Source organism: Opisthocomus hoazin, chromosome 11, assembly GCF_030867145.1.
Source record: "Opisthocomus hoazin isolate bOpiHoa1 chromosome 11, bOpiHoa1.hap1, whole genome shotgun sequence".
NCBI lineage: Eukaryota > Metazoa > Chordata > Aves > Opisthocomiformes > Opisthocomidae > Opisthocomus > Opisthocomus hoazin.
Genome location: NC_134424.1, coordinates 19417573 through 19434709, shown reverse-complemented (window position 1 = coordinate 19434709; position 17137 = coordinate 19417573). Strand labels below are relative to the sequence as shown.

General features: G+C 41.7%; 1 protein-coding gene and 1 long non-coding RNA gene across 9 annotated transcripts in view; one reads left to right on the top strand and one right to left on the bottom strand.

Annotated features, from left to right (window-relative positions):
- The window catches only part of LOC142362762 (uncharacterized), a 60751-nt gene that overhangs the window by 2601 nt on the left and 41013 nt on the right, over positions 1 to 17137 (top strand). Inside the window, exon 3 of the long non-coding RNA XR_012765271.1 lies at positions 3622 to 3728. This is a non-coding gene — a long non-coding RNA (uncharacterized LOC142362762). The remainder of the gene's footprint in view (positions 1 to 3621; positions 3729 to 17137) is intronic.
- The window catches only part of DOCK3 (dedicator of cytokinesis 3), a 225148-nt gene continuing 210916 nt past the window's right edge, over positions 2906 to 17137 (bottom strand). For 3 of the 8 annotated variants that reach the window (XM_075433137.1, XM_075433139.1, XM_075433140.1), the window contains 6 exons: positions 16915 to 17067; positions 13239 to 13357; positions 12200 to 12287; positions 8630 to 8752; positions 7916 to 7998; positions 2906 to 7403 (listed from right to left, as the gene is read on the bottom strand). In XM_075433137.1, the coding sequence (XP_075289252.1) occupies positions 6897 to 7403; positions 7916 to 7998; positions 8630 to 8752; positions 12200 to 12287; positions 13239 to 13357; positions 16915 to 17067 (1073 nt within the window). In that variant the 3' untranslated portion in view covers positions 2906 to 6896. The remainder of the gene's footprint in view (positions 7404 to 7915; positions 7999 to 8629; positions 8753 to 12199; positions 12288 to 13238; positions 13358 to 16914; positions 17068 to 17137) is intronic. The other 5 variants (XM_075433138.1, XM_075433142.1, XM_075433143.1 and 2 more) reach the window with 5 other exon arrangements.

Here is a 17137-nt window from a genome sequence, read left to right as displayed (position 1 = left end):
TATGGATGGGTAGTCTGCTAGGAGTTTAGTGTTGCATGTGGCTGTATAGAATATAGTGTGTGACTCTATTGTCCAGGCCTTGGGTGGTTTTATGGTGAAGGCTAGGCATTATTCTGTTGTGTCTGGTCATGCATGAATGAGAAGAAAGGTGGGTAATTTAAAGAATACTTAAATATAACTTTTCAGTTTTACATGTGGAAAAGGATGATGGTTAGAGAAGCAGAAATTGATTCCACCATTTAAATGGCTTGCTTGTATGCCCCATTGATAACCACCAAAGTTGTGACTGAGGTTGTTCCTAACCAGGCAGTTTCTATAGCTGAAAATGCTCTGCTTGGGGAGGAAAAAGAAAATATGTAGGTATAAATACTTGGTTTTGTGCTGGTGGCTCCTGCAGCGTATGGTTTTGGTGGTGTTACCATAAAGGCCTTAGTATAGTTAGAATGGCAGGACTTTGTTGCTTATTTAGCATAAGATTTAGGAATGTGTTAGAAACCTTTGCCTTCAAGCTGCCAAGAAGAGCCGTTAAATCAAGGGAGCTGGCCTTGAAGGAGGTAAGTACACCCTGAGAAGACTGCTTGTTAGTGTTTGGCTAGTTCTGGCCGAAAAGTAGTGCCTGAAAGTAACCTTATCCTTCATTATAATACCAAAAATCAGACCCCCTGGGGAAAAGACCCCTGGATCCCTACTCACTGAACTTGCGCAGTGTGAAAATGCTGACCAAGGGTTATGTAAGTGAGGTTACCAGCCTGCAACATGGGACTGCCACATGGTCTGAAACTTACTGGTAAGAAATTGAATGAAGGAATACCTGCTTCAACACATGGTATGCATGCTAGGAGGAACTCTGACCCGTGCATCCGGCACTGTAGTAAAGAATGCTTGCTTTCTAAAATCCCAGCTGTGTTTCAGTGAGTTTCTGCTTTTGCCGACTTACGGTATCAGTGGGCTAATAGTACAAAGGGACAATGCAAGCAAGGTGGGGCTAAGGGGAGTTGGAATATGCTCAGCTCTTAAATAATGGTCTGATAAGAAGAGGTCAAGCTCTACAGGGCTAACAGGGCAACAGCAGCATGTTCGGAGTGAGCAAAGGAGTTAATTGGGCTTGATAGATCTGTGGGGATTAGAGTTGGTGTTGCTGGGAGGTCACAGTTATGTAAATGGCAGAAGCTGTGTGTTGGTGGTGAGCCAGCTGTGTGGCTTTGCTGGCTCTGCAGTCTCAGAAGGCAAACCTGTGTACAGCTGTCAGTGTGGATGAAAGGGGCTCAGCTTTGGGTGTTAGTCTGCGAGGACAATAAAGTGTGTTCTGCTGCAGTGGCAATGAAACCAGGTTTGGTGGAAAAATACAGTGCAGTACTGCTGTGAATGAATGCTGGACAGAAGCTGAGCGTAGTAGAACTACCATTCCGATTTTGGTTTTAATTTATGTGGACTTGATAGTAAGGCCTGTGATAAGGGAGAATCGGTATGTGAATTGGCTCATAACAGCGAAGAGAAGACCTGTAGCTAGGACCTCTCAGCGTTGGACTATAATGTAGTGCATATATATCTATAGCTCCTTTTGAGCACTGTAGCTCTGTGTCCATGGTTTGCTAAAAAAGAGTCTACAAATAGAGACATATTATGCAAAGGTGTAGAGGATTGAATATTTATTGGCTAGGCTATAGTCCTTTTTAGAAGTTTAACTTCGCCTCTTATCAGCTTTATAATAAAATTCATCCTGAGTCATACAAGTCATCTATTGAAACTGTGCTGAAGCTTTCTTAGATAAGTATTTGAACAGGGTGTTTAGATTTCAGTCTGGCTAGTGTGGCCTTAGCTTAAACTATTTGACTCACAATGAAAAAACTGTTGGTTTTAACAGAAACAGGAAGATTTTTTTTTTTAACGCGTTTGAAGCTGAGAGCTTCAAGTGTCTTTTGCTGTGCCAAATACACTTTTTATTTCCTGTGCTTGGTTAGAAAATGTGGAGTTTTTTTAGCTGAATAAAAAATTACTTACTAAGATTTGGTAAGCTGGGCTAGGAGCTGTCGAAGGGTCTGGTGTATACAAGTGTTTTTCAGGTGAACACTTTAGCTAAGCCACATTTTGATATTTTCGATGTGCTTTCAAGTAACTTACTACAGTTTATTTTTTCTCAGTATTTGTGTGGTGTGTACTTAATGAAAAGGGTGGCTTAGCAGTCTGTGTACACCCCAGGGCCAGCTTCAGTTAGACTGTTAATTTTACTGTTGAGTGTCTTTTGGGTCATAGTATTTTTTTTTTTGTTGGTCTGTCAAGACAGGATGGGAGAAATGGGTTAATTCTGTCTCCTGCAGCTTGTCCTGGTTTATTAGTGGGAGTGGAAGAAAATGCACATCTCTGAGATCATGTGCATGTAGAAGTCACTGTAGCTCTCAATTTCCAAATCCTGTGTTCTGTGCGTCTTCATTACTATTCTTTCAAACCTGTCCTTTTAAAATGATTAGTATTTAAATAGTTAAATTTGAGAAATGAAATCACTGCCAAAATGTGTTGCTATTGCAATAAAACAGTGAAATAAGCCATCACTTATCAAATTGCCTCAAAACTGTGTACTAAAGCTTGTGATCGACAAGCCAGTGGCTCAGACTGTTGCTGCATGCGTCCTGTAAATCTGCGTAACTGACTAGACTAGCTGGTCGATAGGCCTGATGCTTGCTTTAAGAAGTTGGTATTAAATAAAATAGTGTAGTGTCAGCTAAGAGAATACATGGAAGCTGTTCCCTTACCACACATAATAGCCACAAGGTTCTTTTGTTTGCCCCCTATTTTCCCCATTCACGTGAAAGCGGGAAGCGATGGCTGTTTCCGCGTACCTTGTGAGCGTTTGGAGGAGCCTGAGGGTTACCCTGGCTGGAGGACAGCAATGAGCGTACAGCTGCACTGTTTTAATATCAGGTATTAATCTTTAATTCCACATCACAGCAGTTGAGTGAATGGGTAAGGGAAAGAAACCTCAAACAAACAGCAGATATTTACATCTAAAATTCACACCACTTATTTGTTGGTTCTGGAAACATGCTATCACAATATATACATTGAAGTACCTTTAGGACACTTGTACAAATTATTTTTTTCCTTTTAAATTTGATTTCCATTATAGATAAGATAGCTGTTTTCATTTTATTTTAAACATGAATACACAAAAGAGAAGTGGTTAGAGGTTTTTGCCTTTTTTAAATAAGCACAGAATGCCAGAAGTTAAAAACACATTTACAGGGCAGAATACCAGTCAGACATCACAATCTATACATTTTTTGCTCAATTTCCTGTACAAATACACAGCATTCAAATGGGGGTATTTACAAAGAAGCATGATCAGAGGAAATTTGAAATATCGCATAATTTGTTTCCCAAAGGCTCTTGCTCTCTCCAGCCTCCCCAGTTTCGGCTGATTCTCCCACAGAAGGGATATGCAATATCCCTTACCTAAAAAAGGGTAAGTAAGCTAAAAAACAGAGGAAAAGACAGAAAAGAATCTTAGTCTTGCACACGGCAATAATACCAACCCAGCCACTGGAAAAAAAAAAGTAGGATTCAGAGAAATTGTTTGAATTGCTTTTCTTCTGCTACTGTAGTTTCTTCTCAATTTTGTTTCAGATGGGGACAGCAGGTAACACTGATGAGGGAGAGATTTGCAGCAGAATTCCACCAATTTTCTCAGGAATGCACATGCTATTTTGTTATGCAAAGAAAACCCAATGAAGGCAAGTACATATTAAGTTTGAATTAGAGTTAAATACAGAATGACAAGGTCCTGTTCAAACCGTTCTCCTGCTATGGTTTAAACAAGGAATATTCAAATCCTGCTGGGAAAGTGCAACAAGTGCTGTTGCTTCCACCTATTCCAGGACTGAGCTTGCTGTTGGACTTGCACTATGCTTAAGACACCCCACCCTACAGAGAAGTATTAGTTCCAAGAAGTATTAATTCCAACATTCACAACATCTTAATAATAGTCTATCTTCTGCCCCTTTAAGGCAAGCACTGAAAAGGGAGACAGAATACTTGATAGATACCAGAACAGTGACAGAAATTTAACTCCAGAGAGGCTTAAATTTGGTAAATCCGGCAATTTACTCCATCCTTCTCTGTGTGGACCTGCCGTAAACTGGGTATTTGTATTTATCATCTGACTGATCTTCAAACCCTTACAAATACGTAGTAATGTCAGACTCCCAAAAGGGACTCACTGCTGTTGTGCAGTGTCTCTAGTGGGCAGGTTTTCCAGCTGACTGGGACTTAGTCCCATGTTAGTTGCATTCTTGTTTTGCAAAGTTTTATTTCAAGATCTGCTTTTTTTTTTTTTTTTTTTTTTAAATATGGAAGCTCAGTAAGTCACTACATTTACTACTTTTAACCTTCCTGCCAAAAAAAAAAAATGAGGGCAGGGGAGATGGAATTGAATAATTAGTTCTCTTAAAAACTTTGCTTGAAGAATCTCAGTCAGATTGGAGAAATAGCATATGAGAAAATATTTTGCTTATTTCTAAGGAATTACATTGACTTACCTTTACTGAAAACATATTTCTGAGTTGAGTTTTCATACATGTGCTCTGTACCAGAGATCCATCTTGGTTCATTAACAGTTAGGACTGTCCTAGTATTGGAAAACTCTCCTTCCTGCTAGAGATGAAATGTCCGCTCTAGGCTAAGTTTTTATTATCATTGTCTTGATTGTGAAGGATATAATGATTACAAGCAGCCTGTGTTAGTAACAAAATAGAGGAAGCAAGAGAGACTTTGTTCCAGCCAAATAGGCCATTTAAGAAACAAATCTGTAACTTAGTAGTTTTTGCATGGGCTAGAGCTTGAGAAAGGAAAATTAAAAAATCCAAACCCCAATCCTCTTAAAAATCCCCTTCATACAACTGCTGAGACCAGACTTTGTACAGACAGAGCATCTTTAGGAGAGTTCAGAAGCCATGTACTCTGCCCAGTCACTGTATTTAGAGGTAGTGCTAAAGGTGACCTGTAAAAGTTTTGCAATATCCTTTTTCGCTTCTTTATGCTGTTTGTAGTGTGAGAGACTGAGTGGTTAGGGCAAGAATTGACAATGAAAGTTGAGTGCTATTCTTGTTTCTGACACTAATTTCTACGGTGGAGGTAAGTCTCTTATTTGAATGTGCTTCAGATTTTTTCAGTGGCATCAAAGAGGGTGGTCTGTCACGACCTCTGGAGTGTGCTTTGCTGTCTGCAGGTGGAAGGGGTTGTCAGGGAGGCTAAAATGTGTGTGGGCATGGTAACGGGAAGCAACATTGCTTGTTTATCTAAAATCATCAAATATTTGATACTCTTGGATTGAAAGTTTCTTGAAAAATACTGATAATAGGAATAAAAGATTTCTTCTTTTCAAAGAACAGATCTTGGCTCTATTACCCACAGAATTTTTCCTGGTTTGTACTGAACTAAGCAAACACTGATTAAAAGGCTTGTTTTGTGTTCATAGACTTGTACTGTCTTCACCGCTGCATAATGCTGTTTCTTGTGTTTTGTTTTTTATTTTTTTTTTTTAAAGTTCTTCAGCCCTTTCTGGAGCTGGTCAATTAAAAACAAAAAAAAGTGGTGGTGGGGGAAGGCTGTATTGCTGCCTGAGTAGAAAAGAAATCAACCTTCCAGAAGAGAGAGGCAGCAGCTCTCAAAGCTTCCTTACACATTCTAAAGAAGCAAAAGAGGAAACGAGCATTTGTTCTTTACAGGTTGCCTTTAAGATCCCTGACTCTAAGGTGTACACTATGTACTGGGCCTCTCTCGAATCTTAGTGTTTTCTGTCTACTGTGAGAGAGGGAGATTCTTCCTGCGCACCAGCTGCAGTGAGTTTTTGGGAGGGACTGAGGACATTATGTTAACAGGGAATCGATCTCAGCTCCTGGGTGATGGATGTTGGTGAGAATTGTGATGTTCGGCCCTGAGGCAAGGATGTTGGGTGTGATGCATTTAAGCCACCTTTTCTTTGCTGGCTGGGTCACCAACCAGCTGTGGCATGAAAAACTCAATTTATTTATTTTTTTTTTTTTAAACTGGAGTAGAAATGCTGGTGTCAACAGCCTGCCCAAAGTTGGGCATGGGAAAGGCCTACAATTAGGTTGCAGCTCCAATGGCTACTAACCTCCTCTCATCCTGTAGCGCAGATGAATAGCATATGATTCCAATGAGAAAGCAGGTTGGTTTAGCCAGTGAATGCAAAGTCTTAAGAAATCAAACAGGACGTAAAAAACAAAGGAGGCAGAGTTTGTTGGAAATGATATCTTGGAAATCAGTGCATCTGCACTGGTTAGACTGCCTCAGCACCTATGAACCAATGCAGGGAGATCACTGCACAGATATGTACAATCCTGCTCTCAAAAGAGCCAATTTCTTCTTAGAATTGCCAACTGTCCACTGCCTGCAGCTCATGCACCTTCCAGCCTGACAGTTCGTAGAATCCCTGATTTCAGCAATGAACTTTCACTTCTGTACAGCAAAGAAATAGGTCCCTAGTGCAACTGCTTCTACTCATGTGCGTCTCAGAACTGGGAGGAAAGCAGTTTCAAAATCAACTTGCCTCATTCCCCCCTTTCTCCTCCTCCGCTTAAAATTGTATTTTCCACCTTCTGCAAGTCTCTATGGCTTTTGTGCCATATGACGTGGTTAAGAAACTGCAGAAGGAATAATAAACTGTCCACTGCACAGAAAGTTAAAAAATGTAACGGAAAGGTGTAAAAAGAAATTAAAAAGGAAAGGAGCAACCTCCCATGCTGGCCCAATTGCTTTTGTGGGCTCCAGACATAAACTTGCGGCAGTAGAGAATCGGTTTGCTGTTCCCCGAGTCCTTATCTCTCTCCTTTGTAGTCAGACCTGGAATGGTGATGCAAGCTGCTTACCAGGAGCTGTCCCTACTGCTCGCTGATGCCGTGCTCCCATGCTACCCTGGCCTGCTCTTCCTTCCCACCACTTACTGGCTGGGACACTTTACGATGCAATGGGCGGTGTTTGTCATCATCTTCAATTATCATCCCCTCCTCATTCTCCATGTTTGGCAGCCGGGAGTGGTAAGGTTTGGGGGGTAGAGCAGGAGGGTCCATGGTGTCCTGAGGAATGACTCCAGATGGAGCAGAGTGGCTTCGGCATGGCTGGGATTTGAGCGACTCTAGGACATCAGGCTCAGAGAGACTGTACCTGACAGGGAGGTAGGGTGTCTCTAGATCTTCATCAGTGTTCCAGGCCTGGCTGGGGACAGAATCCATGGTGTCTGTGCGAGGAGGTGGTTCAGAAGAATGTCCAAAATTACTCTCGCTCAAGGAAGAGACACCGCTGCTTGCACTGCCGGATAAAGTGGAGTTACTTCCATCTAGACCAGACTGCGGACTGGTGGGTGATGCAGGGATAGGATGAAGAGGGGACTGTTTGGAGAAAAACAGATCCAGGTTAAAATTGACAAAGGAGGCGACACTGCATCCTGTGTGTTCCACATTTCAGCTTTGACAGCGATGTTAACAACAGTGCAGTTCCATTTGTGTTCAAAATGTCACTGATTACTGGTTTGTATGTGCCCTCCCCTGACTTGCATGGAAGTGCCTCTTGTGGGCTGACAAGTGCACTGAACAACACCAGAGCTGTCAAACAAATTGTAGCTAAGCTGATAATCGGGGTGCCCGAAATCACAGCATATGATGCAAAGAAGGAAAGGGGAAGGGCCTCCACCACGTGTAAGTTATTTCTATAGAATTTTCCACTCTGGAACAGGTTATGAGCTTTCAGTGGATTTTCTCATCTGTCATTTACTAGCAGGTAAAAAAATAGCGTTTCTATATTCAAAAGCTGCTTGGTGGGAGTGAAGGGGGGGGGGGTTCCTTCAGGAGCCTATTATTATCCTTCTACATCCCTCTTTGCTTGCCTGTCGCTTCCTTTTTACCTTGCGCAGCGTTCGTGCAGGCAGTGCTGGAGGAGCATCACTGAGCTGGTGATGGAAGGCATCAAAGTGCAGTGAGTAGTGTCCTGGAATGAGACAAGGATCAGAAACGCAGACTTGTGCTGCCTCATTGCAGCGAGAGAGCTGGGGTTTTAGGCTCTATAATGCTGGGTAACAGATCCAAATGCTGACAGCTCCACCCCAGCCTAGGGCTTCCTTTCTGAGATAACCACGGAGTGCATCTGTCACATCACAATATATTAACGAGAAGTTCAGTGCAGTGATGGATTTCCACTCATCCCTTTTATCAAGGATCTCATGGCAAGGCAACAGGCTCATAAACAATGAACATCTGAAGTTTCATTTAATAGCTTTGTAACCTTAAATTACGGCTGAAGATGGTCATTGGCAAGAAGCCAGGCCAAGCTTCAACACTCACACACCTATTTCTAGTCCCAAAATACACACAAGTCCATATTACTATAAGGACTGTAAAAAAAAAATCTGAAGTTGTTTTTTTTTTTTTTTTGGGGGGGGGGGCGGGGGCGGGAATCAAAAACTTTGTCCAGTGCTATCCTAGGAGACCAGGAAAGACTTTGGGGTTTTGCTTCTGTTTTTATGGGGAACAAAAAGGCTAAGGTCAGCTTTCAGGTGGTCTAGTTGTATGTGTGCATGACTGCAGGCATTATGCAGCAGGCCTACTGGGCATTTCCTTACCATGGGGCAGGCTTCGGGGAGGTACTGGTGGGGCCAAGATGCTCCCAACGTGGGCAGACAGGAATGGCAGGGCCTCTCTGGTTCCGCTGTCTAGGCTCCAGCTACTGGGTGCTGCTGGCACAGCTGAAGGATGGAAACAGATTTATCTTGGGTAACATAACAGGGAGTTTGTGGGGCCGGAAGGAGTGGCGTTCCGGTGTGCTCTTCAGCAGTAGAGAGGCAGTCTCAGGACTTGGTGAATGGTAGGATTGACAGCGCAGGAAGACATCGTCTAGTCTACCGTGTGTTAAGTTTATAGGTTGCTTTGTTAAGGAAGCGGGAGTTAGGTGGTTGTAGTGTTAGTCTGCCCCTCTCCCCTCCATGACCCCCTTGGCTCTTTCCTAGCAAATTCGAAAAGCAGTAGAATTCTGCTAGATTGTTTTTTTTTTTTTTTTTTTTTTTTGTTTGTTTTGTTTTTTTTTTTTTTAAAAACAGTGAGTAAATAAAAATGAAATCTCACTGATGGAATGGCAGCTGGATCTCAGTTGTGAGCTGTTCTGCTTGGTGGTAAATGATGACAGAGCAGAAGGGAACATGTGGCAGAAGCCTCACGAAACACAGGAAGGCCTGTTGCTGCACTACAGTGGCTAAGTGAAGACCAAATAAAGGACGTGAGGGAAATTACACCTCAACCTGTTACAAAAGAAATCACAACTTTAAAGCCCTAGTTTACTAGCTACAGAGTTGATAAAAAATGTTGATGACAAAATAATTAAAGACAGCAGTTTGGACTGCTTATATTATAAAGTCACCTGAGGACAGCAAGTCTTTGTTGATCGGGAAGGATAGAGAGAGTATGATCTTCGTAACTTTGGTTTTTCATAGACATAAAAGCTGCTTCTTTCTATCATGAACGTTTTTCAAGATCTTGCGAAATCTGTCAACCTTAAACATGATTAAAATGCACCTTTCTTTCTTCCAAAGACACTGCAAGACTTGATTCATTCTGAGAAGACAGACATGCAGTAAGCATATGTCTTTTTAAAAACAAATAAGCAATTTCTTCAGATTAGTAAAGAAAAGAAAAAAGGAAAAACCAAGTAATTCTGTGAGCCTACCAAAGAAAAGTGAAATAAAAATAGCTTTTTCCATCTTCAGTTTGGAAAATGGAAGCCTAGAGAAATAAACATGGAGTTTGACATCTGTAGAGGATTTCTCCTTAATTAAAATGCCTGCAGCCATTTTTGGTGCATTTCTTTTCTAAATGATTTTCAAAGGTTTCTTTGGTTTGTTTTTTTTTTTCCTTCTCCTCAGTTCATGAGTTAGCATGAACACAGGCTCCCCAAGACCTAAAATTCCCTAGAGTAAAAAAGATCAAAGTGACAGCTTTGCAAGATGGAACAAAATCCGTAAAAATATAAATGTTGTTTTTTTTGAGACACCCTCAAACTGAGAAAGGCATAAAAAGAAGATACAACGAATCTTGACAGAGACCCAGTTCAGACCAAGGGCTACATCTCAACACAGGTCATGTGGCTTCAGATGAATTTTCTGAGCACCCTTGCTCATGGCTGTACACATACCAGAGTACTCTGCTTCGCACTACTGCAGTTGGTGTCAAAAGGCTAAGTCAGAGGGGGAAGATGCATAGCAATGCCAGCCACACTAGTCTCTCCTGCAGTATGTCAGCATCAAGTGAAAAAGGACAGAACAGAACCAGATTTGCTTGGCCTGTGAAAGGATTGTTGGGTTTGCTTTGGCTTTTTTTTTTAAACACCGAGATGCAGTAGAAGAATGTGAAGAACATGGCACCCCAGTGCATAATGCATTTATACTTTCTCAGTGTTCCCTCATTCACGGTCTTTTGAGTATTTAGGAGCGCTGGAAATCATCCTGAGGTCAGACGGTTTTTGACAGTGGCTGCTGCCTTTTAAACCCAGTGTTTTATCCAAATTGCTTCAGGGAAGAACCCACCTAGGGAGCTCCTAGTGCTCTGTCCCAGCCCATCTCTCTCCAGAACAGTGTTCAGTGGCTCAGTGGCCAAGTTTAATTAGCAGGGAAGCTGCATTTGAACCATTCTGCTCTGGGTGATTGATGTCATACTGCTGTCACTAAGAATTGCTGAGCAGAGGTTCTGACATGGCAAGGAAGGTTGGGTGGGTAAATTCATGGAGCATGACTGTTAACAAAACCCAAGGCAGATGGCATCCTGACTTACAGAGAATGATCAGGGTTTAAGGGCTGCAAAAAACCACCTGTAACTGCATTTACGCGGCCAACCTGGCCAAAGAGCTGGGATTCCTGTCCCACCGTCCAGTAAGAACAATTACTGAGCATCACCTGTGTCTTTCATGGCTCCTTTGGGCCTCTGGAGGGGATTCTGGCTGTGATCCCCTTCTCTTTGTGCTGTATACTACACTCTTGCATAGTACCACCCACAAATACAGATTCACATATTTTTCCTAGATGGGTAATAAGTAGTTATCTACCTTCCTTTTCCAGATTGTTCTGTCCAGCATAAAGATCTCGCCACCTCTATGTTATGTTCAGTTCAGACTAACACAGCTAATATGGAGCTCTTCATCCCTCACCCCCTAGTCTTAACTCTGTTGTCATTGTTCGTTACTATCACTAAGTCATCCTTCTGCCATGTACTCAGAACCGTACATTGGCTTCAATCGGGACTGCTCTGTATGGCTGTCACATTGTTGAAGTACTGTGTTCTGATTTTCTATAAGTTCTAGGATAAAATCTGGATTTTTTTTTTTTTTTCCTCAAAAAGATCCAATTTTGTTCAGACACAGCTATTGAAACAAAAATACTGCTAGAGGTCTAATGGAGTGCATTTTGTCAGTCAGACTAGAGAACTGCGATGGTCTTTCCTGGCCTTAATTAAGATACTGTTTTTCCAAGCCGTACACGACTGTTGCTTGCTTAGGTGGCCTCATCTCAGATTTTGACTCAAGAATTTTGCCCACTTCTTTTCCAGAGTGCTGCATTTCAGATCATTTTTTGAGCCCATCGCTTTGTCCATGGCACCCCTTTCACCAGCTCCTCCTTTTCTGTTAAACCAAACTCTCTTCTTTCATGCTTTCTGTAGGGGCTCTGCCTACTTTTTCAAAGTAGTGAGTTAAAAAAGCATATGTTCCTAATGATAAATAAATATAAAAACTACCTCAGAGAGGAATCAGAAGAAATGTTTATATTCTGAACAATAAATGCCTATTAAAAAAAGCAGTATATCTCATTATTTAAAAATACAATCCAAATCTTGTAGTCTTCTTTCAGATAACTTCTCATTTGCTGCTTTGGAAGTTTTGCTTGATAAAGGCTGCAGGATTCGTTTCAATGACAAAAAGCTAAACTCAGAGAGCTTTCTGAAATAGAGGGGTTTGCGCAACTTCAACCTTCTGTGAACGATCTGAAATGACTACAGGTTGGCAGAAGGCCCAGTTAATTAAACTGTTAATTAAAAAAATGTGAGAGAATGCACTCTGCCAGGAAATGTAGAAGCCCATTCGTTACGTGCTGTAGCATAACCAGAGTAATAATATTTTAGAAAGCATGCATGCTAACCAGGAACAAGAGTACCTTTCTCAGCCACAGACAGGTTGGGATCACTGCAAGGTTTGCATGGTCCAATCATTTGCTGCATCAAGGCGCGCTGAAAATTTGGAGGCTAAGGGAGAAGAAAGTTAGCACAGAAAAGTGTGTGTGAGTTACAGAGTTACAGAACAGCTGGTGCAGAACCCTGGGGCTTTCAGTTCACTTTTTTTAAACAAAGTTTTTAAACTAAAGGAGTCATTGGAACCTTAGGCTGTGTGTATATTAGCAAGTACTGCAGTGCAATCCTAGTGGGTCTGTAGAGTGTAACAGTGCTGAGGACCCACAGCTCATGCTGCTTGTGTTCTCCTCTTGAGGAGTTACTTCAGACTAGCTCTGGACTGTGACCCTTAGCAGCTTGAAGGCATCTGTGCCCTTCTGGAGCTTACCTTATGCTTTGGTTTCCTGTGGAAGAACTGAGTTTCCATGCTCTGAGACAGTTCTCTGGTGTGAACTGAAGGGCAGTAAGTGAGCACGATCAGGAGATTCCCTTCAGAAGTGCATGCCAGGGCCAGATTAACATGTTTACATGTAGACACACCCTAAATTTCTCAATTTGTCCTGAGAAAGTAGTAGACACGGACACAGATTGTTTGGACACCCTGTACTGGTATGTTATTTCAGCTTCTCATGGTTTTTGGTATCACCATAAAGCTGTTTAGAATCAGCTTTGAGGCTAGACTGCAGGATGGCCATGGTTCTATAAAAATGAATAAATAAAATGGTCTGACTACTGGCAGCAGACCAGGGCTCATAGCATAAAGCTGGGAAGTAAGAAGAGTCCATTTTCACAGGGCGTATCTGCAGTTTTAACAGTCATTACAATCTGTATCACCTGACTACCAAAGTGGGTGGCTCTGGGGGGTGATTAGTCTGTAAAGTTCTGCGTTGCCTCTGAAAATCATCCTAAGCAAGTTGTTGTGCTTTCCAAAAATAAAAAGGGAAGCTTTAAAGTGGTCAAAAATAGTAAAAATAAAGTCACAGTTTCAGGTGGTTGAACTGACATAAAAGAAATTAGATCTGCTACCTGTCCGTTTTCCATGATAGCTGCGGGATACATGGCGCTGCTAGGTCGGTCCCGATGGGCTGGCAGCAACATCATCATCTCCCGAGAGTGGCGGTACTTATCTGGTAGAGAGGGAGAGCCTGTAAACAAGTGAGAGTAATCACGTACACGTGACAAACAACAGCCATGTCTCCGCATGCCCAGTGATCTAGTCCTCCTTTGCGATTTGTTCAGACAGATGATCTTACAGGACTCAAGAAAACACGGTGCTGAGCCCACTAAGCAGCTGACTGTTGGTGGGGTGCGTAGCATGAGGATGAAACAAGAACTGGCTTGTTATATACAATCAAGGATATACCATGTAAGGTGTGTAAGATGTACGTGTCCCTAGCTCTGTCTTGCAAAGCGCTTCTTCTTAAAACAAACAAACAAAAAAGTGGGCATCTGTGTGGAGTCTGCTGGAGCTGTGCTGTACAGTGCCTAATGCTCCCTTGCCCCATAAAGCATTGTAGAGTTAGAATTGCCATAAAAAATTGTGCATTTTAGGACTCAATGTGGAAGAATGGGATAAAAGCTTGAGATGCCCCATTCAGTTAAAGCAGGAAGCTATGGGAAGCTACTTCGTTCCTCAGTTCTGGCAGAGAGAGTCTGAGGTGTTGCTGTTTAGTTGCTGATACCGTGGTTAGCTTCCTCTTTGTTAAAGAAAAACAAAAACCAATAATAAACAGAATTTTCTATAAATGTGGGCGGTACTTTGCTTATAATGCCACTGGCTAATGTCTGTTTGAGCGCGTCAGTATACTGAGCCATTTTATGACAACAGGATGTTTACCAATGCATAGAGTTATAAAGTAGGGATATACTTGACTTAACTATTAGTTATCTGTGTAGCTGTCATTGAAGATATTGGGGTATTTAATGTAAACAGCTTCCTGGTGCATGGAATTATTTGGGACTCATGTCCTTCAAGATGAGTGCCACATAGCAATATGCCTTCTGATACACAACAGCTGACAATGGATTTGCCTGAAGAATGATTCCCATTAGTGACTTCCTAAAGTCTGATACTACTCAATACATGCATCCCTTAGGATGCACGATACTGGGCAGGAATTGATGTTCTGAAGCTGCTGGAGTGAGCTTTAATTTGCACTGATTGTTTCATTGCGTCACAAACACGCACTTAACAGATGGCAGCACACAGCGCATTGCAGAGCCATGCCGGCTTTTGGGGAATACATGCCCCCTTTTGCAAACTTTCCACAACCACACACATTACCTGAACAGCACTCCAACGTATGAGCAAAGGCATTGGTGCTGGCTAATGCAGCTTTTACCCCAGCAAAAGCGAACATGCAGTTTTGGGGACTGATATTCAGCACATGGTGGAAGGAACAATGTGTCCAGCAGAATGCAGGATAAGGTCCTACAATTGCAACAATTCCATCAGGGGTGGCAGGTCCCAGATGAATCTACACCCCCACCCTGACATGAACAGCCGCTGAGTATCTGCATTCTAATTCCGAACTCATTTTCTCCCCAGACATAAAACAGAAACATAATTGGACAACGTTATTTGCTCTTATATACAACAACATCAGCTGGGAAAACACAGCATTAACGCTTTATGCTGAGTCTCTTTTACTCACACATCACAGATAGTCCCGTTTCTGCTTGACAAATGTACAGATGCTGAACTTTCAGGTGTGCCCAGAACTACATCACAGCACAGGCTACACTGTAAACTTTTCCCTTTTACTTATCTTGCCATCCTTTTTTATATCCAAGATGCAGACCACCTCTACGTGCCATCAGTTTCTATGGGATTGTAGTTTCCACAGACCTTGCATTGCATGACCTGAAAAATCCCACATGTATGGTGGCAGAGTCTAGTTTACGAAACAGCTCTGCTGTTTGGTACCCTAAATTTGTAAATAACTGTCGCTATAAAGATTGTTACAGATTATGCCAAGTATCCAGTCTGCAAATAAGTACTGATACCTCTGAATCGGGGGCCACAAAAGGAGTGGCTATAACTGCAGCTTTTATTAATAATCAGGCCTGCTTCTTTGGATAGACAGAGAGCACAATCACTATGGCTCCTTTCAGAGACTGGCAAAACTTAAAGAACAAAGTGAAAAAAAAAAAAAAAGCTTTTAAAAGCTTCCAGAGCAGTCAGTGGCCACATGAAACGCTGCAGCATGTATCAGGGCCTATTCCTTTTCACTTGCAGCTTGGTACGCTTGATGTGTGCAGCACTGTATGTACTATTAATGAGCAAGAAAAACCTATGCTGAAGCCAGAGGTAGTTTTTCTTTAGTTATCAAAATGTTAATCCTCTTGTGACAAGTATTAGTTTTAAGGACGGAAACTGAAACCTAACGTAGTTCAATTCCAAACCCAATGAATCTTTTCTCCTGATTCATTGTTTTCATTCCTGTCATGAAAACAGATCACTCCGGCACCAAATCACAACTTTTTTGCTTTAAAAAGGAAATTTTTAATGTAAGTACATGGGTTCTTGCAAAGTGCTGAATAAGACACTGGGATTGATTTTCTACACTTTAAAAAGTGGGCTGTCTTGAAGAAGCAGCAGGGATGCCTCTCAAGAGGCGAGTCAGCAAGTGTCAAGTGGGAGTTGCTTTTAGAGTGCATCAGAGGACGCCGATTCATTTAAAATGAAATTACTGAAAAAACCTAACCCACTCCTAGCTCTTTTCAGGCCTTTTTGCACTACAATTGCTGCTTAACAAACATTGGTTTACATAATCTTTTAACTCCAGTAAGGTTAGGACAGTGCCTCATGAGTCACCTCAAATGAAGCCAAGACAACCTCTGAATTTCTTAATTGATCCTCCATGCACGAACACTTGCTTTCTGTATAGGGAAGAAGCTACACAAGGGTGAAGCCAGGTAAAAACTGAAAGATACATACTTGTTAATCTGAAAAACAGAGTAACTAGTATTGTCTTTATTGTTAGCAACAGAATTAGAAAATTCTTACTGTATTCTGATTACAATTCTGTTGAAGACCTTTGCTCTAACTTGTGTAAGATTTGCTGCTTTAATCTGCTGTTCAGTGATATGATCAAATCATTAATCTACTGTCTTTTACACAAAATGTTGGATAAATGGCTTTATTATTTTCTTTTGACAAGCCAAATAATTTGCTTGTGTTGCTGTTTTAAAGATCAATGAAAGGGTCATTTTTTTGGAAAAGGAGAATTAGAAATCAGATTTAAATTCCTCCTGGATGCTTAATACAAATGGTCATGGGTTTCTTTGGCCACTAATGGAACTATTTATATTATAAAGATACCTGTCTCCTCAGAACAGTGCTACTAGCCGAGCTCCAGAAGGGACTCTGCAGTTAAGCAGAGAAGGTGGTCTGAGTATCTGGATAATGGGATAGTGGTTTTTCACCTCTACATTAACGTTTGAATCAATGAGAGAAGCGTTTAAACATCTGGCAAAAACCTAGAAATCCTAAATAACCACGCTCAGGTTAAAGCCACAGGTGACAAAGATGCTAAGTTGATAAATTTAGGTGGCCTGTCCGAAATAAATTGTGGGCCTTTGTATACTTCCCATCTGAAAAGTGGTTAACTGTAGCATCGTGACTATCGTAGCTTAGTTGGCAGTCTCAGCAGAAAGGCCACGGTTTGGATGGGTCATGGTGACTGAACTATGCTCTCACCTCTAGAGGTGGTCCCTCCAGGACAGAGATGAGGCACATTGGTGGGGGCAGCGTGGGGAAGCTTGCACGGCTGCCGCCCATGCTGTATCTGTTCTGTGGATAAATAGAGGGCTTCAGCCTCCAGTGTTGTCAATCCAGCACCTTTCACCAGCACTAAATTAAAAAGAATATAAATAAATACCAAAAAAAAAAAAAAAAAAGAAAAAAAAAAGAAAAAAAAAGG